At 41.0% G+C, this 25,974-nt stretch overlaps 1 protein-coding gene and 1 pseudogene across 6 annotated transcripts in view; one reads left to right on the top strand and one right to left on the bottom strand.

The window, feature by feature from the left end:
- Nucleotides 1-25,974, top strand: part of SUSD1 (sushi domain containing 1) — a 150,959-nt gene that overhangs the window by 78,887 nt on the left and 46,098 nt on the right. For 5 of the 6 annotated variants that reach the window (XM_039475228.2, XM_074395177.1, XM_074395175.1 and 2 more), the window contains 2 exons: nt 1,108-1,300; nt 24,803-24,894. In XM_039475228.2, the coding sequence (XP_039331162.2) occupies nt 1,108-1,300; nt 24,803-24,894 (285 nt within the window). The remainder of the gene's footprint in view (nt 1-1,107; nt 1,301-24,802; nt 24,895-25,974) is intronic. The other variant, XM_074395176.1, reaches the window with a different exon arrangement.
- Nucleotides 22,943-24,032, bottom strand: LOC120366406 (N-lysine methyltransferase KMT5A pseudogene; annotated as a pseudogene).

Below are 25,974 nucleotides of genomic sequence, written 5' to 3'. Positions count from 1 at the left end.
TGGAAATTGATAGAAAAGAGTCAGCAATTGATAGGAATAAGGAGGGATAGAGGATGATATAAACAATCGCACTAGCATCAGTGGCAACACTGAGCATATGTCTCTACCAGCTAACACACACTGACTGATCATATTACTTATGGGACCATCACAAAAGTTTTTCCCTGTAATTCCCTGCTGGAGCCGGTAGTGTGTAGAAAATGATTAGGTGACAGTGTGTGATATGACTCCACGGATCAAAAGCCCTGTTACCAGACGTCTAATACGAAGGATCCAGTGAAGTACAATGGTATTTGCTTTGAATGCATAGGTTCTTTTCTCCTTCCAAGGGTAGGGTTAGGAAACTCATCTAGTTTAAGTACTCTGTTCTATGAGGCTTGTCCATGGATTTCTTACAATGAAAAGAAATTAAAAGAATTTTGGTCAGGTGCAGTGGCTCACATCTGTAATCCCAGCACTTTGAAAGGCTGAGATGGGAGGATTGCTTGAGGCCAAGAGTTTGAGACCAGCCTGGGCAACAGGGTAAGATCTTGTCTCTACAGATACATTGTAAAAATAATTACCCAGGTATGGTGGTGTGTGTCTGTAGTTCCAACTACTTGGGAGGCTGAGGATCACTTCAGTTTGAGATTGCTGTGAACGAAGATCGTGCCACTGTACTCCAGCCTGGGTGACAGAACAAGACCCTATCTCAGAAAAAAAAAAAAAAAAAAAAAAAAGGAAAGAAAGAAAGAAAGAGAGAGAGAACTACTCAGAAGAGAAGGAGGAAGAAAAAAAATAATTTTGCCTATTAGCTTCAATGTAATCTCTTTTGTAATCTCTTTCATTTGGGTGACAATCAAGGGATTATTTTAGAATAGCCTAACATTTTCTTGGTCTGAGATGTAGTTATGCATTTTAAGCTTGGTCCTATACCTGATTTTAAGGACAGGTAATGTAGCTTTCAAAAGTCCTTCCTCAGGTTAGCTTGCTATTGTCTTAAAAATAATTCTAAGTGGATGAGGATAAATAAAGGATCTTTCCTGTTTTAACTTCGTTTTGCTAATAGTCTAGGCACCTGCTAGCCAACAGAAAGTAATGCAACACTTTCTTTTAATCTCATGACAGTTTACCGTTCTGGGTCAGAGGTGGTATCTGGATAATTTTTCTCATGCAACGTCGTTTAACTTCACAACGAGAGAACGAGTACCTGTAGTATGCTTGAATTTGTACCCTACGACTGATTATACGGTGAATGTGAGCCTACTGAGATCTCCTAAGCCGCACTCAGTGCAAATAACAATAGCAACTCCCCCAACAGGTGGGTGCAGACGTCTTTTTTTTGTGCGTCAGGACAAATTGCCTATGTGATTCGAACTATGGAGTGTGGTGGGGCATAAAGAGTGCTAGTCTGGGAGTCAAGAGACATGGGTTCCAGTTCTAACAAACTTTGTTAACTCTGTCTGGGTTCAGGATGCCTGACTGTTACCACTTATCCTCTTCCCTGCAGGGTTCTGGGTGGACTGATTTATTCAGAGCTCCCTGGGAATCCTAAATTGAGAATTTTGTAAAGCATTTTTTTTTTTTTTTGAGATGGACTCTCTAGCCCAGGCTGGAGTGCAGTGGCATGATCTATGCTTACTGCAACCTTCGCCTCCCTGGTTCAAGCGATTCTCCTGCCTCAGCCTCCTGAGTAGCTGGAATTACAGGCGCCTGCCATCACACCCGGCTGATTTTTGTATTTTTAGTAGATATGGGGTTTCACCATGTTGGCCAGGCTGGTCTTGAACTCTTGATCCCCCTGTGCCCCTCCTTGGCCTCCCAAAGTGTTGGGATTACAGGTGTGAGCCACCATGCCCAGTCAGTTTCTGCTTTCATAGTTATTATATTTATATAATAAGTGCTGGGATTACAGGTGTGAGCCACCATGCCCAGCCTTCTGTAAAGCATTTTATCTCTCACCCCAAATTTAAGACAACTGAACCCTAAGGGTATTCATTATCGGCAACTAGAACCAACTTCTAGGAGACCACGCTGGCCAGGCTGTTCTCAAACTCCTGACCTCAAGTGAGGTCTCCTGATTCAGCCTCCCAAGGTACTGGGATTATAGGCATGAGCCACCATGCTTAGCTTCAGTTTTTATCCTATTTTTCATATCAGGTTGAGCCTGGCATCTTGTCCTGTCTGTGTCAACAGAGTTTGCACAAGGAGTACTTCCTGACATCATAAAACCTCAACACATTTTCAGCTGCATAATAATACTCACAAATTGAATGTGAATTCCCTCCAATTATTAAATTCTCTGAGAAATAAAAGTCTATAAATAAAATCTGGCTGGGTGTGGTGGCTCACATCTGTAATCCCAGCCCTATGGGAGACCAAGGTGGGTGGATTGCTTGAGCTCAGGAGTTTGAGACCAGCTTGGGCAACATGGTGAAACTCTGTTTCTATAAACAACACAAAAATTAGCTGGGTGTGGCAGCACACACCTGTGGTCCCAGCTGCTTGGGAGGCTGAGGTGGGAGGATCTCTTGAGCCTGCGAGGTTGAGGCTGCAGTGAGCCAAGATTGCACCACTGCACTTCAGGCTGGGCAACAGATCAAGATCGTCTCAAATAAAGAAATAAAGAATAAATAAAATCCACCTCCCCTTGTAAAAGAAACTAAACTGTAAAGACATTAAGTCTCCATCCCCCATCTTCTCTGCCGAGTCTTGGCTAGAGGGTCCTGCTGAAATGGAGAGTGTGTTCTAGCTGTTGAATCCTAGAAATCTTGTTTTGTAATAGATGCTACTTCTTTGGTGTACAGGGGACTGGCAAATGCCAAGGCTATGAGGGAGGTGTGTCCTTGGCATATACTAGGAATGTCATGGAAACCATTATGGCTGGAGCAGAGAGCTGGGGACAGTGGTGAGAGACGAGGTCTAAACTCTAGCATAAGTATAATAAATGAGAGGCCCATGGTGTCAAGTTCAGAAAGAAGTCTGTTGTTACCTTCTTCTTTGCCTCCCTAAATTACTGGTAGTAAATATAATGTGGCCTGCTGTAGTTCAGCCTCTGTAGGTTACCAAGCAGTCTGGAGTCTACCACGTGTTAATTTCAACTTAGATTGGGAAATGTCTTCTCATCAGGGTGGTTGGATTCATTCTGACACTATGTACTGTCCTTGAAAACGTTAGACATTTGCAGTGGTGGCTCTGGGTCTTTCTTGATGCCCATTCCTAGGATTTAGAATCTTTTCATTTTTATTGCTTCTTTGAGCCCTCTTTCTACCCCAGCTTTACCACTGCTGAAGATCTGTATCTGTTTAGTGAAAGAGCCTCCATTCTCTCTGGGCAGGACATCCCACATTTATCTTAGGAAACTCTTCAAATGAAATGCATTGTCTTGCATGCTTCCTTCACTGTCTCAATTTTTGACTCTTTTCTCTGAATTTCTCTAACTGAAGAGAGATCCCCCAAATTGTTTTAGTTCTGGACTCCATAGGCTTCAAGTATTGAATGTCTGCCTGTGAGTTCTACTTCCGGGTTAGGAGATTTCTCTTTTGTCTCCCATGGGGAATTACCCTCAGCTGATTCGTGAGCTGCTGTTTCCTGTACCTTCACCGGTCTGATGAGGTCCAGGAAATCCGCTGGGTTAGTAGGATTTCACCCAAACCCTACCTTCTTGGAATTGAATTTCTAAGATTTAAATGGTCGGTGCTTCTTTGATGGGAACTGAAACATTTCTTCTTGCTACCGCTTCCTTTTCTGGATCAGAGACATAGCCCTGGGATGTTCCAGGTCCCTCTGAGAACATTCCCACTTAGCAGGTCCTGCTCAGCCCTAAGCCTTTACCCTTCCATCTAAGTTGTTTCTGTTCCTTCTTTATCCCCAGGTAGGGCTCATACCTCTTGCTAGGTCTTAGTATTTTCCTTCTCTATATTTGCTCTTTGTTTTCAGTTTTTGTTTTTTGTTCTCCTCACATATTACTTTGGAATCTGCCTCAGGTCTCTGTAGAGAAAGAATGATGTCACAGAGCTCTGGACCTACCTTAAACATCCAGTGTTAAAATACATTCTTCCCACTTTCATTTTCATTAAGAGGTATTTATTTCTATTCAGTTCAGCCTAAACCCAGGCCTAGGCTTGATCAATTGTCATTCTCCCTGGATCTTGTTTAATACAGCTCTATTTCCCAGGCAGATGTCCTTATAGCCTGTGAAATACTGGTTGTCCCATCTACAAAAACAACGCCACCTTGAAACTCACTTAGTGATGCTTGAAGAATTCTGCACTGATTGTTCACTGATCATTCTTTCTCCTTTTAAACATGTTGGCATTTCTTTACAGAGTGTCACAGTTCCAGTTATTAAGGAAGAAAGGAAGAGTTCTCATTAATGCCTATTCTTGCTCCTCTATTTAAAACTTTTCCTTGCCATATTTTTCTAAGTGGGCCAATATGATTTCAAAGTTTCTCCTTAGTGTTGTTTCCTTCTTTTTATTTCATTCTCTCTAATCTTATCCTGTCTGTGAGACCAACACCTTTTTTGTAAACTGATTTCATTCCTTTTTCAGAGACGGGGAAAATCATTTCTAGGAACAGAGTTCTAGGTATATACACTTTTTGTTATTTCTTTTTAGCATTTGAGTTTATAATAATTCCACTTGACTTTTTTTCACTTTAGCCCCAAAAGAATTTCTTATCTAGAATCCCCAGTCTGAGTTTCTGCAAAACAGATCATCCAAGGCCATTTTAAAGCCCTTGGTGTGGGGGTGAACTCAGCCTGTGGAGAAACCACGGGTCCAGTCTTTCTGCAGTTCTCTCCTTAGCCCTGGATGAAATTCCAAACAATATAAAGAGTAATGGAATTTTGGCAAGCTAATCTAGTGTTCTCTACTAATATCTAGCTCCCATAAATGCTCTTTAAATCTCCCACTAATGCTCTGTTTGTGCACCTTAAACTTTAGCAAGTATAATAATTACCCAAACAGCTTACAAAAACATGGGTTCTTGGGCCTCATCCCAGAGGTTCTGATCCAATAGGCCTTTCGGTAGTGGGGGGAAGCAAATTTTCATTTCTAGTGAGCTCTCAGGCCTTGCTGATACTGTCAGTCCACATTTTGAGTCGCATTGCTCTAACCACATAAACCTTAGCTACTTCTGGGCAATTTCAAAGCTCTTGCAGGTGGAGATGTGATAAGGAAAGAAAGACTAAAAGAAAAATAATTCCATCTACTCCTGTCTAAGAAGCCTGCCTTAAAGCTTTCTGTGATTTACAAAGTTTTCCTGGTAATCAGGTATCTACCTACCTCATCTGTTCCTAAATTCCAGCTGCAGACACCAAGAGCTCTTATCTCTCCCCACGGTGCCTTGCTCCCTCTGTGGCAGCTCTTATCTTTATACTCAAGGCCCCAATCAGTATATCTACCTTTTTCAGGGAGACACTGAATCTTACCTCTCCTTTCCATCTGAGTTTACATAGGACAAAGAGATAGATACATGACAAGTAGAGTATCAACTTTATTGATCTAGGCAAGTTTCCAGGACTTTAGTGATCTGGGCAAGTTTTCCTCCAACACTGAATTTCAGGTAAAAGCTACGTTGAAGGATGAGGTTTAGCTACTGTGGCCAAGTGGAACTTCCTGCTTGCTTTCCCCTGGAAGTATGGGGAGTTGGATCTGTAAAGGAGCCTTGCCTGGCTTACCCACCCAGTCTCAGGCTGAGTAGCAGAGGAAAGGGCGGTGACAGACACTGGTTACTTACCTCTTGGAGACTGGAGATACCCAGAGTGCCCCAGGTACGGGTGCAAGAAATTCCATTTCTCTTTATATTGTTTGCTTTCCCTGAGAGCAATTCTGCATTTTGTTTGGGTGGCGACCTGTAACGTATGAACTTATTACTTGGAAATGTGACTCAAGGAATTGTAGTCTCCTACCAATTAGATTACATATTTACTGTCCCTTCCTTGAGGATTAACATATAGGGAATAGGGAGAAGCCAAAATTGTCTTTTCCTTCATGGAACTGGAAAGACAGGTAAAGAGCAACCTTTTTTTTTTTTTTTTTTTTTTTTTTTGAGACGGAGTTTCGCTCTTGTTACCCAGGCTGGAGTGCAATGGCGCGATCTCGGCTCACCGCAACCTCCGCCTCCTGGGCTCAGGCAATTCTCCTGCCTCAGCCTCCTGAGTGGCTGGAATTACAGGCACGTGCCACCACGCCCAGCTAATTTTTGTATTTTTAGTAGAGACGGGGTTTCACCATGTTGACCAGGATGGTCTCGATCTCTCGACCTCATGATCCACCCGCCTCGGCCTCCCAAAGTGCTGGGATTACAGGCTTGAGCCACCGTGCCCGGCCAAGAGCAACCTTTAATACACTCCACCAAGATCACTGATCTCTGTAATTATCGTGAACAGGAAAGGTCCATTATAGTTATGGGAGTCTATGCTAGGAAAGCAATTTAAATTACTTTTAGTTTCCTCCAAATTCATTTGTTTTGAAGGAACAATTTGTTTATATTTCTTCATTTATTTACCATCATTATTTTATTTGTTGATCAAATTTTGTGTTTGTATGGACATATGTAGTTTATCCATGTACTGAGAGTATGACTACTTTGATTATTATTTATGTTCTTTCTTCTGTTTTATGTTTTCTTTCAATTTTGTTTATGGTGTTTTTGACATATAAATGTTTTAGATTGCCGGGTGCAGTGGGTCACACCTGTAATCCCAGCACTTTGGAAGGCCAAGGTGGGTCAGGAGATCAAAACCACTCTGGCCAACATGGTGAAACCCCATCTCTATTAAAAATACAAAAATTAGCTGGGTGTGGTGGCACATCCCTGTAGTTCCAGCCACTTGGGAAGCTGAAGCAGGAGAATTGCTTGAATCCAGGAGGCAGAAGTTGCAGTGAGCTGAGATCATGTCACTTCACTCCAGCCTGGCGAAAGAATGAGACTCAGTCTCAAAAAAAAACAAAAAAACAAAAAAAAACCCAAAAAGTTTTAGATTGCTGTACAGTTAAATCTATTGATCTTTTCCATTGTGATCTATTACATTGTTATTAAGCGTAGAATTTTTAAAAACAAAAGTGTATTATATTCTGTCTTATTTTTCTTTAAGTAACCTGCATGGGTATATAAAATAAAAGATAATAGATTAGCTGTCTAGGCTAAAGAAGAAAGAAAACAAAAGCAGAGACATTAAAAAAAAAAAAAAAGGAATAAGGTTAAGAATAATTCGTGCCCTTCTAACCTATTTACTTGTTCATTAGAGCCTCACAAATTTAGGTTTAAGTTTTCCTATGCAGCCAGAAAGGAAACCATTGCATTGTCCATAATGTTACATTGCAGCAGTGTTTCTCATAAATTGGACAATGTCTGAGCAGCATTTTATGAGGATTTTATCAGGCTAATTTTTTATATTGCCCCTGAACACAGAAAAGTATAATTCAGTGTAGAGTGGCAGAAAAGGTGCATTAGAAATGTCTGCTCTTTGCTGATCGGGCTTGATTCAGGGGCAGGATTAGGTTATTTAGATTATTGGGAGGTATGATTGAAGTCCATTTCTTTCAAGCATTGTTTCCTAAATATTGTTTCCCCCAACTGAGATTTGATGAATGTTTGGTGTCACTGAGCTAGCAACTGTTTTCTCTTATAAGTACCCAGGGAGCAATTGTTCTGTGCTACCAATTGAATAACAAGGACTTGTGCCTGAATTGAAGGCTGCCCTCCTCTGTTGGAAGGTCGAGCCTAGGGAGCTCAGCCAAGGGAATTATTTGAATCTGCTCTGCCAGTGAATGGGTGATTGAAGCCTCGAAATTTCTCTTCGTAGAATGTAGTCACAGGTGTTTAGCCTGAAAACATTTTGTAGTAGTTCTAACCAGATACCAAATTTGCCTAAAGAAAAATTTCAATCAAATAACAGTAAAGCTCCCAGCTTTGAACCATATTGTATCTTGCGGCCCTCTCTAAGATAAACTGCTCCCCAAATGTAAATCAAGGATAACTAAGATGATGCCACTGTTTATAGAGCAGTTATACAATAGTAACTTTGCTTTCAGCATGCTTGATTTATAGCTCTTCTTTTCGACAATATTTAGCTTGCAAAGCCAACTGTCTATATAGGCTACTTCTAATTAGAAATTTAAAAATCATTATAATTTATGTACAAAAGAATGCTTTTATTTAGTTCTTTTTAGCAGAAGATTGCATGCATTTAGATATTCCCAAAATAGTGTTGGTAAATTTTTTAAAAAATCCTAAAAGGAGAAAGAATAGAGCGCTCTTATCGGGGAGTAAAGCCTGGTAGAAAACCATAACTCTTAAGATGTCTTTATGATGCAGGTTTTGAACAGCATGCATAATTTGAGATCTATGTGGACTTTATAAAACTTCCTCCATAATGGATTCCTGTTCACAGAATTAAAGTCTGAACAAAAGATAATAAAGACCATAAATAATTTAATGTTTTTCCTAATATTTTTCCACAGAATGATAAATATTATAACAGTATTCTGTGGTTGAAGAGTTTTGCCTGAAGTCTGCCTCCTTTTCTTATAAACCATTAGCCTGAGAAACCCATACTTGCAATTGTCAATCCAGAAACTGGCATATATTTTACATGGAATGAATATGCCCAGTATGGAGAGAGTAAGTGTTTGTTCTTTTAACAGATAAGATAATGACCTTGCAGATCCAGCTCAGTGGGACCATATCTATAACCTTTACTCATAAAGATGAGTAAGTTGTTTAGAATTGGCGCCTTCTGCTAAATGAGTTCTAAGTGGCTCTGAAGGCAATAGGTTCATCTCATTCTTTTTAATACTTTCATTTTCTAATCGTGTTTATAGACACACACTCCAAAATTGCTCTCACCTCGGCTGAAATCAGAGAGAGGATCATATACTTTTAGACTGACTATTCCTTAGTACCATGCAAAGGAAAGCTAACTACAAGATGTTTTAAAAACTTTTATTTACTTTTACTTTTTAAATTTGATATAATTTCAAAATTTTCCCTTTCTTGCACCCCTATCCCTTCTTGTATTATATCCCACGTGGTCATTGTATATTGTTTTATGCGGTGTTAGATTCTATTCACTAATATTTTCTTCAGTATTTTTGCACCAATATTCATAAGTGATGTAGGTTTATACTTTTCTCGATTTTTTGCACTATTTTTATCAGGTTTAAGCATTGGCATTTTCCTTTCTTCATAAAAAGAATTTTTAAAATTTCCATCATTATTTATACCCTGGGACAATTGATGTAGCATTTGGACTACATGATTTTAGATGGTTTGGCAGAATTCATAAAATTCTATGAAATGATCTGGGTATGGGACTTTTCTATGGGGTTGTACCTTGGTGACTTTCTTAGTTTTATTTTCTATGGAAATGTTTCAGTTTAAGCTTTTTCTGTCTAATAGAATCAATTTCGATAATCCATATTTTCTAAGGAATTATGTATGTATTTCATCCAAGTTTTAAAATGTATTTGTATACTGATCTGCAAAGTAGTTTTGTTTAACTTTTTGGATTTTCTTCTGTCTCAGTGATCATTTCTCCCTTTATTTTTATTTTCTGCCCTTTTTCTTGATTAAATTAGCTAAGTGGTTTATCTATTTTATTAGTTTTTCTAAGATTTTGGTTTATTAATTGGATCTATTATTTTTTTCTCTCCCTCTCACAGCATTAGGAATTAACAATCTATGACTTGCAGACCAAATCTGGCCTGTCACCTGTTTTCATAAATAGTTTTATTGGAGCAAAGGCAGAGTCGGGTAGTTGTGACAGAACTGTCAGACTGGAAAGCCTAAAATATTTACTTATCTGGCCCTTTATACATACAACTTATTGATTCTCGCTCTATGTCATTAATTTCTGCTTTCTTTCTTTTTCTTTTTTCTTTCTTTCTTTCTTTCTTTCTTTCTTTTTTTTTTTTTTTTTGAGACAGAGTCTTGCTCTGTCACCCAGGCTAAAGTACAGTGGTGTGATCTCAACTCAACAACTGCCTCCTGGGTTCAAGCAATTTTCCTGCTTCATCCTCCCAAGTAGCTGGGATTGCAGGCGCATGCCGCCACACCCAGCTAATTTTTGTATTTTTAGTAGAGATGGGGTTTCGCCATGTTGGCCAGGCTGATTTTGAATTCCTGACCTCAGGTGATCCACCCACCTTAGCCTCCCAAAGTGCTGGGATTACAAGTATGAGCCACTGTGCCTGGCCAGTTTATGCTTTCTTTTGTTTTACAAAGGTTGTTGTACTATATTTTCATTGTGACTTGTGGCTTCTAGCACTAAAAATTGTCATTTGTCATAATGGTTTTCAATTTGAATTCTGCTTTGTCTTGTGTAAGGATTGCAGCGCCTATTTCTTTTCTTTTTTCTTTTCTTTTCTTTTTTTTTTTTAGAAAAGGAAGGGGGTTTTATTTATATTATATTATATTATATTATATTTTTTTTTAGGATTAAACAGTTTTTACTATTTAAGGTGTTAGGTCATCCTGTTACTCTTTTTTTTAAATTTTTTTTATTGCATTTTAGGTTTGGGGGTACATGTGAAGAACATGCAAGATTGTTGCATAGGTACACACTTGGCAGTGTGATTTGCTGCCTTCCTCCACTTCACCTATATTTGGCATTTCTCCCCATGCTATCTCTCCCCAACTCCCACCCCCACTGTCCCTCCCCCATTTCCCCCCGATGGACCCCAGTGTGTAGTGCTACCCTCCCTGTGTCCATGTGTTCTCATTGTTCAACACCTGCCTATGAGTGAGAGCATGCAGTGTTTGATTTTCTGCTCTTGTGTCAGTTTGCTGAGAATGATGGTTTCCAGGTTCATCCATGTCCCTACAAAGGACACGAACTCATCATTTTTGATGGCTGCATAATATTCCATGGTGTGTATGTACCACATTTTCCCTGTCCAGTCTATCATTGATGGGCATTTGGGTTGGTTCCAGGTCTTTGCTATTGTAAACAGTGCTGCAGTGAACATTAGTGTGCATGTGTCCTTATAGTAGAATGATTTATAATCCTTTGGATATATACCCAGTAATGGGATTGCTGGGTCAAATGGGATTTCTATTTCTAGGTCCTTAAGGAATTGCAGCGCCTATTTTCTTATGGTTTCAACTCCATCCTATTATTTTTATTTATTTATTTTTTTTCCGAGACGGAGTTTCGCTCTTGTTACCCAGGCTGGAGTGCAATGGCGCGATCTCGGCTCACCACAACCTCTGCCTCCTGGGTTCAGGCAATTCTCCTGCCTCAGCCTCCTGAGTAGCTGGGATTACAGGCGTGCGCCACCATGCCCAGCTAATTTTTAGTATTTTTAGTAGAGACAGGGTTTCACCATGTTGACCAGGATGGTCTCTATCTCTCGACCTCATGATTCACCCACCTCGGCCTCCCAAAGTGCTGGGATTACAGGCTTGAGCCACTGCACCCGGCCTCCATCCTATTATTTATGTTACAACTACTATATGAATTGTGTTATATTTTCTGCATTTCTTTCTTTGTGTGATGGATTTTCTTTGCTTTTTAATTTATTAATTATTTTTTTTGAGACTGAGTTTTGCTCTTGTTGCCCAGCCTGGAGTGCAATGGCACAGTCTTGGCTCACTGCAACCTCTGCCTCCCAGGTTCAAGCAATTCTCTTGCCTCAGCCTCTGTAGTAGCTGGGATTACAGGCATGCACCACCCCAGGTAATTTCGTATTTTTAGCAGAGACAGAATTTCTTCATGTTGGTCAGGCTGGTCTCAGGCGATCTGTTCTTTTCGACCTCCCAAAGTGCTGAGATTACAGGCATGAGCCACCATGCCTTGCCCTATTTGTTAATATCTAAAGGAAGGTTTATATTTTTCTAGTGGTTGCCTTTGTACCTTTAAAAAATGTCCTGTCTCCCTTCTGTTTTCTCATTTAACTTTTCACCATCTGGTTTGTCAGATTTTTTGTTTATTTATTTGTTTGTTTTTAAGACAGGATCTCGCCCTGTTGCCCAGGCTGAAGTACAGTGGACTGATCATAGCTCACTGTAGCCACAACCTCCCAGGCTCAAGAGATCTTTTGCCTCAGCCTCCTGAGTAGCTGGAACTATATGTACAAGCCACTGTGCTCAGCTAATTTTAAAATTTTCTGTAGAGACAATATTTTGCTTTGTTGCCCATGCTGGTCTCAAACTCCTGACCTCAAGTGATCTACCTTTCGCTTCCCAAGTGCTGGGATTACAGGTGTGAACCACCACACCCAACTGGTTTGTCAGTTTTTTGTTTTTGTTTGAGATGGGGCCGTACTCCCAGGCTGAAGTGCAGTGGCATGATCATAGCTCACTATAGCCTTGAACTCCTGGGCTCAAGTGATCCTCTGACCTCAGCCTCCCAAATAACTGAGGCTACAGCCACCATGCTTGATTAATTTTGTTATTATTATTTTTTTGTGTAGAGACAGGTTCTCCCTAAATTGCTCAGGCTACTCTTGTACTCCTGGCCTTAAGTGATCCTCCTACCTTGGCCTCCCAAAGTGCTGGGATTACAGGTCTGAGGCACTGCATCTGGCCTGTTGACAGTTTTTATTTTATTTTTATTTTTATTTATTTATTTTTTGAGACGGAGTTTCGCTCTTGTTTCCCAGGCTGGAGTGCAATGGCGCGATCTCAGCTCACCGCAACCTCCGCCTCCTGGGTTCAGGCAATTCTCCTGCCTCAGCCTCCTGAGTAGCTGGGATTACAGGCATGCGCCACCATGCCCAGCTAATGTTTTGTATTTTTAGTAGAGATGGGGTTTCACCATGTTGACCAGGATGGTCTCGATCTCTTGACCTCGTGATCCACCCGCCTCGGCCTCCCAAAGTGCTGGGATTACAGGCTTGAGCCACCGCGCCCGGCCTCTGTTGACAGTTTTTAATAGCATACTTTAATTCATTTTTTTCCCTTATGACATTCAACTATTGAATCAACTAGTCTATTCTATTTTCTTTTTTCTGTGTTCCTTCTCCTCTCAGTTTTTCAGTTGCATTATTTCTACTTTATGAAAACACATAGCATTTATATATTATTCTGCCTTGCCCCATTTGAATTTTTGTCTTAGAGCTACAATTGAACTTAGCAAATACTTATCATTAGTACTTTTATTGAAGTTTATCTCTTGGATGAACCTCATTTTCCAGTAGATTCCTCAAGAGCATAGTATTCCTTGAATTCTTGCATATTTGGAATTGTTTCTCTATAGCCTTGATACTTGAAAGATAGCTTGGCTAGATATGAATATCTTAATTCACACTTTCTTGATTTTAGTTTCTTAAAAAGATTCAGGGATGTCTCTAATTTTGTTCAGATGATTGCAGAACCTGGAAAAGCTGTTGCTGCTATTGGTGCATAACATACTGCTATTATTGGTGTATATATATATATATATATATATATATATATATATATAAAATTTGAATTTTTGGAAACTTTAGCTGTGCTGTCAACTTTGGAAAAAGTATCCCAGTTTACTGTGTTGAGTTGGCATTGTACAGAAATTAACAGCCATATTGGTCTAGAAACATTAAACTTAATTTTTTTCCCCATTTGTACAGGGGTAACACACTGTATTAAATATGTAAGGTCTTATCTACATGGGGTTCAGTACAGAAACTAATAAAGTATTCTCTAAATAAAAAAAAAAATTCATTTCTTTTGTTGCCTTGCTTTCTATGTAGCTTTTGAGAAGTTTGATGCAGCCCAATTCTTTAGCCCTCGGATCTTATTTGTTTATTTCTTTGAGTGAAGACTCTCAGATTTCTTTCTTTATCTTTAAAATCTAATAGTTTTACTTGGATATATTTTGCGGTGATTGTTGTGGGTCAGATTTCACAGGTACCCAGTGGATCCTTTTAGTATTTCTACTTAGGTTTCTTTATTTTTGTAAAGTTATCTTGAATTATAGTTTTAAATACTAATTCTGTTTCATGCTTATCTTCTTCAGAGAATTTAATTATACATATGTTGGATCTTTGCCTGTATTCCACTTCATTCATTTTATTTTTGACCCTTTTAACTTCTTTTTAATCTCATTTTTATTATTTTCAATTGTTTTCCTGTATTTCTTCAATGGCTTTTATTAAATCTACCCTTCTTTAGGCATCATGAAATTTAGTCTTTATTATTTCTAATGTGATTTTGTATTTTCATTTTTTTTCCCTGGACTCAGTCTCCTGTTTCATTGCCCCCATATTTTTTGTCCATTTATGTTTTACATTTAAAATTTTCTAGGACTGGAGCAGTGGCTCACACCTATAATCCCAGAACTTTGGGAGGCTAAGGTGAGCAGATCACTTGAGGTCAGGAGTTTGAGACCAGTCTGGCCAGCGTGGTAAAACCCTATCTCTACTAAAGATACAAAACTTAGCCAGGCATGATGGTGCACACTTGTAATCCCAGCTACTTAGGAAGCTGAGGCAGGACAATTGCTTGAACCCAGGAGGCAGAGGCTGCAGTGAGCAGAGATCATGTCACTGTATTCCAGCCTGGGCAACAGAGGGAGACTCCATCTCGAAAATGAAAAAAAAAAAAAAAGTTTTAAAATTTCTGACTCAAGGTGTTTTCTTCATAACCCCAAACACTTATTTGAGGATACTTATTTCAGGTTATTAATGTATAGGACTCCCCCCATCCCAGTTTGAGGGTTTAAAAAAATGTAGAGTTTTTTACAAGCTGCATTGTTTTTATTATATATGTGTGTGTGTGTGTGTACACACACACACACACACACACACACATTTTTTAAATTTTTTAAAAAATAAATACTGCTTTTGTCTGTTAATTCCTTGGGCAGGATTGACGGTTTAGTGTGGTTAACAAGATTTCTAGGTTAAGAGTGCCCTCTTCTGTCACTGAGTGAAATGTAGTTTCTTCGAAGGTTTTGTTTTTTGATAGGGCTGGGCATGAATTGTGTATTCTCATTTTCAGTTCTCTTTTGCCTTGTAGGATCTTCCATTTCCCTCTCGCCTTTTTTGCCCACCACTGCTTAGTCTCCAGAGGGCACCCATTCCTTCCCGTTTTTCCTTTTCTTTCCCAGAAGCAATGCCTTTCTTTTACAACTACCTGACACCTCAGGGACTTTAAGTCCTTTTCTCGTAGTCAGTGCTCTGACTATACACCAGGTCTTTTTTAGTATTTTCATAGTTAGGGTGGCGCTTCTTTTGCTGGGAGTGAACCTGGCTCACTCTGGGCCTCTTGCTTTCCTCTTTTCTACTTCACACATTCCTTCTAGCACCCCTCGCTCTTCATAAGGACTTGTAGGAGATTGAGAGATAGTTTTGCTGAAATTTCATATTTATTTTCCTATTTAACAGTATTTTTTTTTTTTTTTGAGATGGAGTTTCACTCTTGTTGCCTTGTCTGGAGTGCAATGGCACGATCTTGCCTCACCGCAACCTCCACCTCCCAGGTTTAAGTGATTCTCCTGTCTCAAACTCCTGGGCTCGGGCAGTCCTTTCACCATGGCCTCCCAAAGCATTGGGATTACAGGCATGAGCTATTGCACCTGGTCTTAACAGTAATTTAAAGTTTGTAATGTTTTCTGTTTTCCTGTTATGATGACAGCTTCTGTTTTATGTCATTTATTTTATTTTTGAGACAGGGTCTCACTCTGTCACCCAGGTTGGAGTGCAGTGGTTCGATCTCTGCTTACTACATACGTTGTTTTATTTGATCTTCTTGCTGATCTGAAGAATATTTTGGAGGATGTGTAGTGAGTTATATTTAAAGGGCCACCATTATCTTTGATGACTGAAACTCTGACCTGTAATTTATTATGTGCTAACTTTCCACCTCCATGTCTTTGTACATGCCATTTCTTCTAGTTGGAACCCCTCCCTTTTCTTGAGTTCATAGATTTCTTTCTTCCATGATCTCCACTTCCCACCTTTCAAGCTGATGATAAGTATTTTCCTTTCAGAATTCCCATAACCTATTTAAACAGGAAGTATAGCTGGTCGTTTGGCACAGTTCCTCTGGAGTCAGATGATCCAAATTCAAATCCCAGATCTTCCACTTGCTGTCTCTGTAACCTTGGACAAGTTATTTCACCTCCATGTGTCCAGTTACCTTCACTGTGAAAATAGAAATAACAAGACCCACCTTGTGAGCTTGCTGTGAAGACCGGATGAGTTAAAGCATATGGAGAAACAGCACAATACCTGACACACGATTAATGTCTCTTAAATGTTAACTGTTACTTAAATTTAGCTTCTGACATTTATTATATACTCCCTTGTTTTAAAAACTATAACTTATATAGGCCATAACTTCTCTCCTAGATGAAATGCATGTTACAGGCAGAAACCATGTCTTATTCAGGGTACTTATATTCCACTGGGTCAATGCAGTACCATTTGCTTAGCTTTCCCCTTACTGCGGATTGTCTGCATTTAAAACAATCACTGCCTGCCACTGCTCTAGACCACTGAGAGTACAAAGATGAAGAATATGTCTCTCTTTTCAAGGAGCTATCAGTTCAATGAGAGTGACAGACAAAGATCAATAATACAATGCAGAAAGCGTAATTGAGGTATTTGCAGGGTACTACAGGAGCAGAGAGGAGATAGTGATTGATTTTGCCCAGAGTTGCTTGCTTGTATTAATGAAGTAGAAACAAAGTTTTGTTAAGAGCTGAATTTTCTCTTTTTTGAGGCATTCTTGCAGTTCTGGTTTTTCAACTTCAGGATTCTAGATTAGATTGGCCCAGTGGGTGGAGAAAAGAGAGAGAACACAGAGTAACCACTACAAATGCATTAGAGAAGAAAGATTTGTATGAGAGACCATGGCATATATCTTTCATAGCAAAGGATCTGAGAGCATTAGGAAGCGACTTGGGATGAGCTCTCTTGGGGATCCCTTTCTCCCCATTGAGCACATCATGGGTTCAACGTGCCTGTAGCTCAAAACTATAAAGCCTCTTGAAAGGAGGGAAGGGAACCTAGAGTGAGAACGTGACTCCCTGAGCAAGGTGAACTGAACCGAGCCAGCGAGATGTTTCCTGTGAGCAGAAGGAGCTGCAGACTCACCACTACTGTTAGGTTACTTGAGCATATGTGTGTGTGTAATTTTAAAAATGAAATAATTACATATATGTGTGTGTGTGATTCTTCATTTTGCTTTTTTATTTTATTCTTTGACTTTTGGCTTTATAATATCCTGTAGACGTGCTTCCATACCAATTCATTTAATTTCATCTCATTCTCTTTGAGGGAAGCACAGTATTCCATCATATGAAGGTAAACTATTTATCAGCTTATTCTTTATAGAAGGTTATTTGGGTATCTTTTTTCCCTTTCAAGTTTTTGTTATTACAGACAATAATATACTTGTATATGCTAATATACTTGTGTATGTTATGTTTTATTGATTCTCAGAGGCATAGTTTTTTCACATTTTGATATCTATGAAATCTTATAATTGTTACACAGTCAGGTGGCTACCAAGAACGTAATTGTCATTGTCCATCTATACATCATATGGGTCATAGTTGCTTATAGTGCTGTCACTTCTATTTATTTATGGACATTAGTAGTGCCATTTGTGTCTTGAGTTCAATCACCTATTAAAACTTTTTTCAAAAAGCTACATTATGATTTGACATTGAGGCACAGTGTTATTATATATGTAAAGCATCATCGGAACAGAACAGTAAAGTGTAAGATCAACTTTCAGCATCAAAATGGGTGTTAGGGGAAAGAAAGTTCTGGGGAAAAAAAAGAGCATATTTTGAAGAAATACTGTCTCATCAGACTCTGAATAGATAGCACATAGGATGCTATTTTATGGAAAAATATAAGCACCAACAACTCTTAATTGAGAAGTGATTGAGAAGTATTTTTCTTTTCTTTTCTTTTTTTTTATGTCTCATATCAAATGGCCTTTCTGTAGGGAAGCGTTTGTTATATACTGACCATGAAGAAATTTTAGGAATGTTTCAATTAATTTTGCTTACATTTTTGTCTTATATGATTACAATTTAATATCTATATTGGTCTATAAAAGCTTTCTCAACCAGTATAAAGTAGATCTATGAGATAAGAAAATAATTGTGGTGGCCAGGTGCAGTGGCTCACACCTGTAATCCCAGCACTTTGGGAGGCTGAGGCGGGCAGATCACCTGAGGTCAGGAGTTTGAGACCAGCCTACCCAACATGGTGAAACACTGTCTCTACTAAAAATATAAAAGTTAGCTGAGTATGGTGGTGCATGCCTATAGTTCCAGCTACTTGGGAGGCTGAGGCAGGAGAATCGCTTGAACCCAGGAGGCAGAGGTTGCAGTGAGCTGTGTTCACATCACTGCACTCCAGCCTGGGCAACAGAGTGAGACTCCATCTCAAAAAAAAAAAAATTCTTTAAAATCTTCCTGTAAATTTTGGACATTTCCAGTTACGTTTATTTCTAGGTATTTGAAGTTTGCTTGCGGTATCCCCTCTCATGAATAGGAAACTTTTTATTTTTCTTTCTATTCTGCTACTTGTTGTATTAGTTTTCTATTGCTGCTTTGACAAGTTACTGCAAACTTAGTGGCAGAAAATAACATGAAGGCTGGGTGCAGTGGCTTACATCTGTAATCCAGCACTTTGGGAGACCAAGGTGGGAGGATGGCTTGGAGGCCAAAGTAGGAGCCCAAGAGTTCAAGCCCAGCCTGGGCAACATAGAGACCCTGTCTCTACCAAAAAATTTAAATAAATAAAAAATAAGCCAGGCATGGTGGCATGTGCCCATGGTCCCAGCTACTTGAGAGACTGAGGCAGGAGGATCACTTGAACTCCAGAGGTCAAGGCTGCAGTGGGCCATGATTAGGCCACTGTACTCTAGCCTGGGTGACAGAATGAGACCCTGTCTTAAAAAACAAAACAAAAAGAAAAAGAAACATGAATTTACTGTCTTACAGTTATGGAAGTTGGAAGTGTGAAATCAGTTTCACTAAGCTGAAATCAAGGTGTGACCAGGCCTGTATTTCTTCAGGGGGATATCTAAAGGGGAATCTGTTTTCGTGCCTTTTCCGGTTTCTAGAGCCTGCCTATACTCCTTGGCTTGTGGCTCCATCCTTCATATTTAAAGCTCATCAGTTTAACCTCTGCTTCCATTCTTATGTCCTCTCTCTAACTCCATTCTTCTTGTCACCCTCTTTTAAGGATCTTTGTAATCATATTGAGCCCATCTGGATAATTCAGGATAATCTCACTGTCTTAGTCACCGCTGCAAAGTGCTTCTGCTGTGTAAGGTTCCAGGGACTAGGATGAAGACATGCTGGCGGGGGGCGGAGGTCTTTATTTAGCCTACCATACTTGTTCCTGAAGATAAATGGAAAATGATCAGTTTTCTTAATGTTGCCTTTCTCTTATTTTCAAACAGTTTTATATTTGATTAGTTGGGTCTCTTGGATTTACTGGCAGTTGCATCATTTGTCTCTCTGGCATTTATAGCTTATTTTTTCTTGCCTTTTTCTGTATTGTCTACAGTCTCTTGAATAAGGCTCAATAATAACTACAAGACCAGACATCCTTATATTGTTCTTAACTTTGCTGGAAATTGCTTAATTGTTTTACCATTGAGTATGGGTGTTTCTCATAAACTGTGTTAAACTAAGGAGTTTCTGTCAAATGAAGTCCTAGCTCACTAGGATTTCAAGTTAACAAAGTGTATATTAAGTGTATTAACAGTTTCAGTTATAAAACTAACCACATGATTTCTCTCTTTTAAGCCTATTAATAGCTTTTCCAATGATGATCTTCTGTATTCTGGGAGTAAACCGTCTTTGGTTATAGTGTATTGTTCTTTGAATGTACTACCAACTTCTTTTTGCAAATATTTTATTTTGGATTTTTGTATTTATATTAACAAGTGAGTTTGGTGTAGTATGTGTAGTGATTGGCTGTGTCATCCTTGTACAGGTTGGGCATTGTGGATTATTTAGTCATATTAAATGACCTGGGGAAGCTTCCACCTTTCTGAATAGTCTAGAACTGTTCAAATACTATTGGAGTTATTTTTATTTTGAAAGTTTCAGAAATGTAACTTTGGATCACTACTACATGTCTCCAAACCTGTCTTCTGTACCCAGCTGTGAGGTTGCATTACCCGGAATCATCTGTATTCCTCCTGTTCCTTACCTCCTGTTCATCTTTGCCTCCCGTTCTTTACCTGCTCTGTGGTACAGCTTGTGACCTACATAGGTTTTCTCTGTGCCGAGCTGCCCAATCCACAGAGAGGGGTCATGTCTACCAACTTGGCTTTATTCTTAGGAACCTGACAGGCCAGGGGGTTATAAAATCCAGCCTTACGGGCTGGGCGTGGTGGCTCACGCCTGTAATCCCAGCACTTTGGGAGGCCAAGGCGGGTGGATCATGAGGTCAAGAGATCGAGACCATCCTGGTCAACATGGTGAAACCCCATCTCTACTAAAAATACAAAAAATTAGCTGGGCATGGTGGCGCGTGCCTGTAATCCCAGATACTCAGGAGGCTGAGGCAGGAGAATTGCCTGGACCCAGGAGGCGGAGGTTGCAGTGAGCCAAGATCGTGCCATTGCACTCCAGCCTGGGTAGCAAGAGAGAAACTGTCTCAAAAAAAAAAAAAAAAAATCCAGCCTTAACTTTGATGGGGCTTTCCTTTTTTTCAGGTAATTTGGGAGTTGTCTTTTTGTTTGTTTGTTTGTTTTTGTTTTTGTTTTTGTTCAGAATTTCAAACTGACACTTATTTGTATAAATGAGAGTATACAAGGCCCAGGACCAAGAGTTGCAATTATAGCTTAGTAAGCCAAGGAATTTTTTTTTTTTTTTGGCCTGGCAATAAATATTTTAATTTTTGCTTCATTTTTATGATGACAAATAATTTTCAAGTTTATTTCCTTGTTTTTTTAAATACAAAACTAAACCACAAACAGATACAATCAAGACATTGTATCTCACATTTACACTCCTGTCAGATCCTCGTCCAATTCGCTGACCACTGACCAGGCTAGTTGGAGGGGTGGGAGGGAAGACTTTCTTAGGTAGCACCGTCGTGAGGCCTGGGGTGGGGTTGGGGGGAATCAAAGATGAGGACAGGCTCTCATACCTGTCTCCATTCACATTTACCTGGGACCAGGGTGGGCAGGAGACACCAGGTCACGGCTCCTGAGCCCCGGCCTCCTGGACTGAAGGAACAGTGAGAATCAGTTCTGTGAAGGGAGGGAGGAGGCAGCCACTTATTCTCCCTACCCTCACAGCCAAGGTGAAAACCTTAGCCCTATCCTTGATTCCTGAGGGCTGCCGGGCCCTATGCGCTCCCCTTCACACCTGGGTGCCGTTCTGAAGCTGGCAGCAGTGGCTGGGGTCAGGGGTCCTGGGCTCCTAGGCTCACACCTCAGCTCACGGCTGCGACATTACAGGAGGGACGCCAGGTGCCTGTCAAACACAAGGCTTCGACAGCAGGTCTGGAACTTTCAACCCCAGTAGGATGCAGGGAAATGGGGGTGGATGTTAGGTAAGTAATTTCTGGTCCCACTACAAAACTTTATTTTTGATTAGAGTACCATTCTCAATCTCTTCTACAAAAAGCAAAAAAAAAAAAAAAAGCAGCCACTTCACTGACTTCAAGACCTATATACATTTAAGTTGTTTTCTGTGGTTTTTTAAAAATCTTTTTTCTTTTTGATTTTTAAAAAATTTTTTATTATTTTTAAAAAATAAATTCAGTGTTCACATTTCTATAAAAAACTAACCCAGTTTCAGGAAACCCTGCCCCGACAGGGCAGGTAAGCAACACTCTCCCTGCCTACATCTAGTTTGATTTCGTGCCCTGATGCTTCAAGGGGCCCAGAAAAGCGGCAGCTTATGGAAGAGGAAATCTATGCCTGGCCTGTGCTCAGGGCCTGGGGCTCAGGAAGCTTTCAAGAAAGCAGAGGGGAAGACTAGCTTACTGCGAAACCTTTTAAAAAATATTCATGGCCAGGCGGGGTGGCTCACACCTGTAATCCCAGCAGTTTGGGAGGCCGAGGTGGGTGGATCACGAGGTCAAGAGATCGAGACCATCCTGGTCAACATGGTGAAACCCCGTCTCTACTAAAAATACAAAAAAGTGGCTGGGCATGGTGGCGCATGCCTGTAATCCCAGCTACTCAGGAGGCTGCGGAGGTTGCCGAGATCGCGCCATTGCCCTCCAGCCTGGGTAACAAGAGTGAAACTCCGTCTAAATATATATATATATATATATATATATATATATATATATATATATATATATTCATAGACTTCAATGAGCGCGCCTGTCGAGACGTTAGGAGAATAAGAGCTTGGAAACATGCCGTCCAGGCCATTGGGAGGCAGCGTCTTCCTCGCACCCTGTCCCTGGCAGTCGGGATGCAGGGGAAGGTCCCGGCTCTTCCACTGGAGAAAGGAGACTCGCCTGGTTTCCTAGTTCATGTTTGACTCTTTCCTCTAAAACCTGTGCTGAGTCTTGGACTGCAAGCACGGGAAGCACAAACATTCGACTTGTATGCAAAAAAAGTACAAAAACAACTAGAATATAAAAGTTTTGGTAATATAAGGCCATCTGTTCAAGTCCACTTCGGAAACCTGTAACAGATATTTAAATACTACAGTGAAAAGGCATCTTAATATACTTTTTAAAAACATCTCAAGTAATCTGCTAAGATTAAGTGTGTAAGCCGGGCACGGTGGCTCAAGCCTGTAATCCCAGCACTTTGGGAGGCTGAGGCGGGTGGATCACGAGGTCGAGAGATCGAGACCATCCTGGTCAAAATGGTGAAACCCCGTCTCTACTAAAAATACAGAAAATTAGCTGGGCATGGTGGCGCGTGCCTGTAATCCCAGCTACTCAGGAGGCTGAGGCAGGAGAATTGCCTGAACCCAGGAGGCGGAGGTTGCGGTGAGCCGAGATCGCGCTACTGCACTCCAGCCTGGGTAACGAGTGAAACTCCATCTCAAAAAAAAAAAAAAAAAAAAAAAGATTAAGTGTGTTAAAAAAAAAAAAAATCAATTCCCTTTGAGGGCACTTTGTCCTTTGAAGAAGGGACGGTGGGGCAGGAGGGCACAGGGCTGGCCAGTTAATGCTTCAGCCACGGGTGGGCTTCAATGGAAGCCTTGCTGCGGTCCCCATAGTCATACAGGAGCTCCTCCCCAGCCGCGATGTCTCGGGAGGCGATGAGAATGAGGTGAGGTACAGCGTCGGTGTCGTGCAGTTTGGTTTGGCAGTTCCCACATTTGCTGTGATTGATCAGTCTTCCTAGGCGATTTGTCTCTCTAGTTGCATCCACGCAGTAGGTTTTGCTCAGATACTGAACATAGTACACGTCGCAGCCCGTGGAAGGGTCCTGTGCGTACAGAGCCTCCCGCTTCTTGGCGTTGGTGATCTCAATGAGGTCCCCATGATATTCCACCACAAAGTCACCCCGGGGAGAACTGCTTGGTGACAATCACAGCCCTGCCTTTGCCATCGATGAGGTCAATCTTCATTCCTTCTTCCTTCCCACTGTCAATCAATTCATCTATTCTTTTCCTTTCTTCAGACTGCAGTTCAGCTTTGCCCTTCCTGGAGTTCCTTCGGACAGGGTAGAAATCCCTAAGTTTGCGATTCTGTTGCGTTTTTCCTTAAGCTTTTTTTCGGGGGGCCTGTTTGCCCTTGATGGGCTTTTTCAGGGCTTGCTTGGCGGCGGCTGCATTGGCAGAATCACAAGACGAGGGTGGAGTTTTTGGAGGTTCTGCTGCTTCAGATTTTCGGTTTGGAAAAGGTGCCAGGGGACCTCTCCTGGCATCTTTGATCTTCTGTTCCTCGGACTTCATGGCGCTCCGTTTTGCGTTCCCAGCATTTCTTTTCTCTTCTCGTTTCCTGTGGATTCCGGCTAATGGTTTCCCCTGGCATTTGACTTCGTGATGTGTAACTGAGTTCTCTTCCTGAAGGGGGAAACGCATTCCAGAGCATTTGTTCGGGCTCATGCAGGAATAGATCTTTGACTGCCCGATAAATGCATTCTCCTGCAGCCCCGCCAGGCCCATGGCGGCGCGCCCCGCGCCCTCGCCGCTGCCTCCGCGGCCCGGCCACCACCGCTGCAGCTGCCTCTGCTGCTGCTGCTGCTGCTGCTGCTGCGGCCGCCACCAGCACCCCACGGCGCCCCCTTCCCCCATGGCCGGCGAGGCAGGGCCCGGCACCGGCGCACCGCGGCAGCCCCGGTGAGTGAGGCACGCAGGGAGGGAGGCGCAGGTGGCGCAGCCAAGGAATTTTGCAGTGAATAGACTCAAATAATTTTTTCTTTCCTTCTTTCTTTCTTTCTTTCTTTTTTTAAGACACAGTGTCACTCTGTCACTCAGGCTGGAGTGCAGTGGCACGATTGCAGCTCACTGCAACCTCCGTCTCCCAGTTTCAAGCGATTCTCCTGCTTCAGCCTCCCAAGTAGCTCGGACTACAGGTGCACACCACCATCCCCAGCTAATTGTATTTTTAGTAGAGATGGGGTTTTACTATGTTGGCCAGGCTGGTCTTGAACTCCTGGCCTCAAGTGATCTGCCTGCCTCGGCCTCCCAAAGTGCTGGGATTACAGGCATGAGCCACTGTGCCCGGCCCACTCAAATAATTCTTAAGAGGGGTCCTCCGATTAGGTATCTTTGGATCTGAAATCTTTCATCAAGACTGAGTTTACCTAAACATAAAAGTGGCATTTCTTTGAGACTGCTACCACTATTTCCTAAATTAAAATACTGTTGAACTCATCTTATGCTAACACTTATCCTTGTGTTAATTTTAAAAATGGCTCAATTAAAAGGTTGTATTTTTTTCTATAGAGTGTAAATTGATTTCTCATTTCTTTTCCACTGCAGTAAAACAGACCATCAGTAACATTTCAGGATTTAATGAAACTTGCTTGAGATGGAATATCATCAAGGCAGTTGACATGGAGGAGATGTATTTAGTAAGTGACTGAAAGTTACTATATTTATAGATGGTTGTCTTGTGTGAGAGGCTTAAAAATATCTGCAAACCTAAACATCTACTTCTGTAACTATCATTATCAATAGATGATTTTCTGTGGCATTTGCATCAAGAAGCAAGAAGATGGCCACTTCTACTGCATAGTTAAAGACAGAAACTTTTGGCCAGGTGCAGTGGCTCACGCCTGTAATCCCAGCACTATGGGAGGCCAAGGCGGGTGGATCACTTCAGGCCAGGAGTTCAAGACCATCCTGACCAACATGGTGAAACTCCATCTCTACTAAAAATATAAAAATTAGCCAAGCATGGTGGTGCAAGCCTGTAATCTCAGCTACTCGGGAGGCTGAGGCAGGAGAATCACTTGAACCCATGAGAGGAGGTTGCAGTGGGCCAAGATTGTGCCACTGAACCCCAGCCTGGGAGACAGAATGAGATTCTATCTCAAAAAAAAAAAAAAAAAAGAAAAAGAAAAAGAGAGAGAGAGAGAGAGAGAGAGAGAAACCATGGGGAGAGATGAGACAGCCATGAGAATTTCTTTTCTTTTTCGTTTTTAACATTTGAAATTTATTTTTATTATATAACTTTTATTTTAGGTTCAGGGCCCATGTGCAGGTTTGTTATATAGGTACATTGTATGGGAGCCACCGTGCCTGGCCTAAGGTTTCACGGGGGTTTGATGTACAGATTATTTTGTCACCCAGGTAATAAGCATAGTGCCCAATAGGTTTGTTTGTTTTTGTTTTTGTTTTGTTTTTTTTTTTTCTGATCCTCTCTCTCCTCCCACCCTTCACCTTCAAGTAGGCCCTGGAGTTCCTGTCTTTGTGTCCATGTGTTCTCATTTTTTAGAGACAAGGTCTCACATTGTCACTCACACTGGAGTGCAGTGGCATAATCATTATTCACTGTACCTTTGAACTCCTGGGTTCAAGTAATTCTCCTGCCACAGTCTCATGAGTAGCTGGGACTACAGGTGTGCACTACCATGCCTGGCTAATTTTTAATTTTTTTGTAGAGACAAGGTCTCATTTTATTTCCGAGGCTGGTCTCAAACCCCTGGCCT

The sequence above is a fragment of the Saimiri boliviensis genome, chromosome 2, assembly GCF_048565385.1.
Source record: "Saimiri boliviensis isolate mSaiBol1 chromosome 2, mSaiBol1.pri, whole genome shotgun sequence".
NCBI lineage: Eukaryota > Metazoa > Chordata > Mammalia > Primates > Cebidae > Saimiri > Saimiri boliviensis.
Note: the sequence above shows the minus strand (reverse complement) of the source record. Positions and strands in the feature narration are given on the sequence as shown.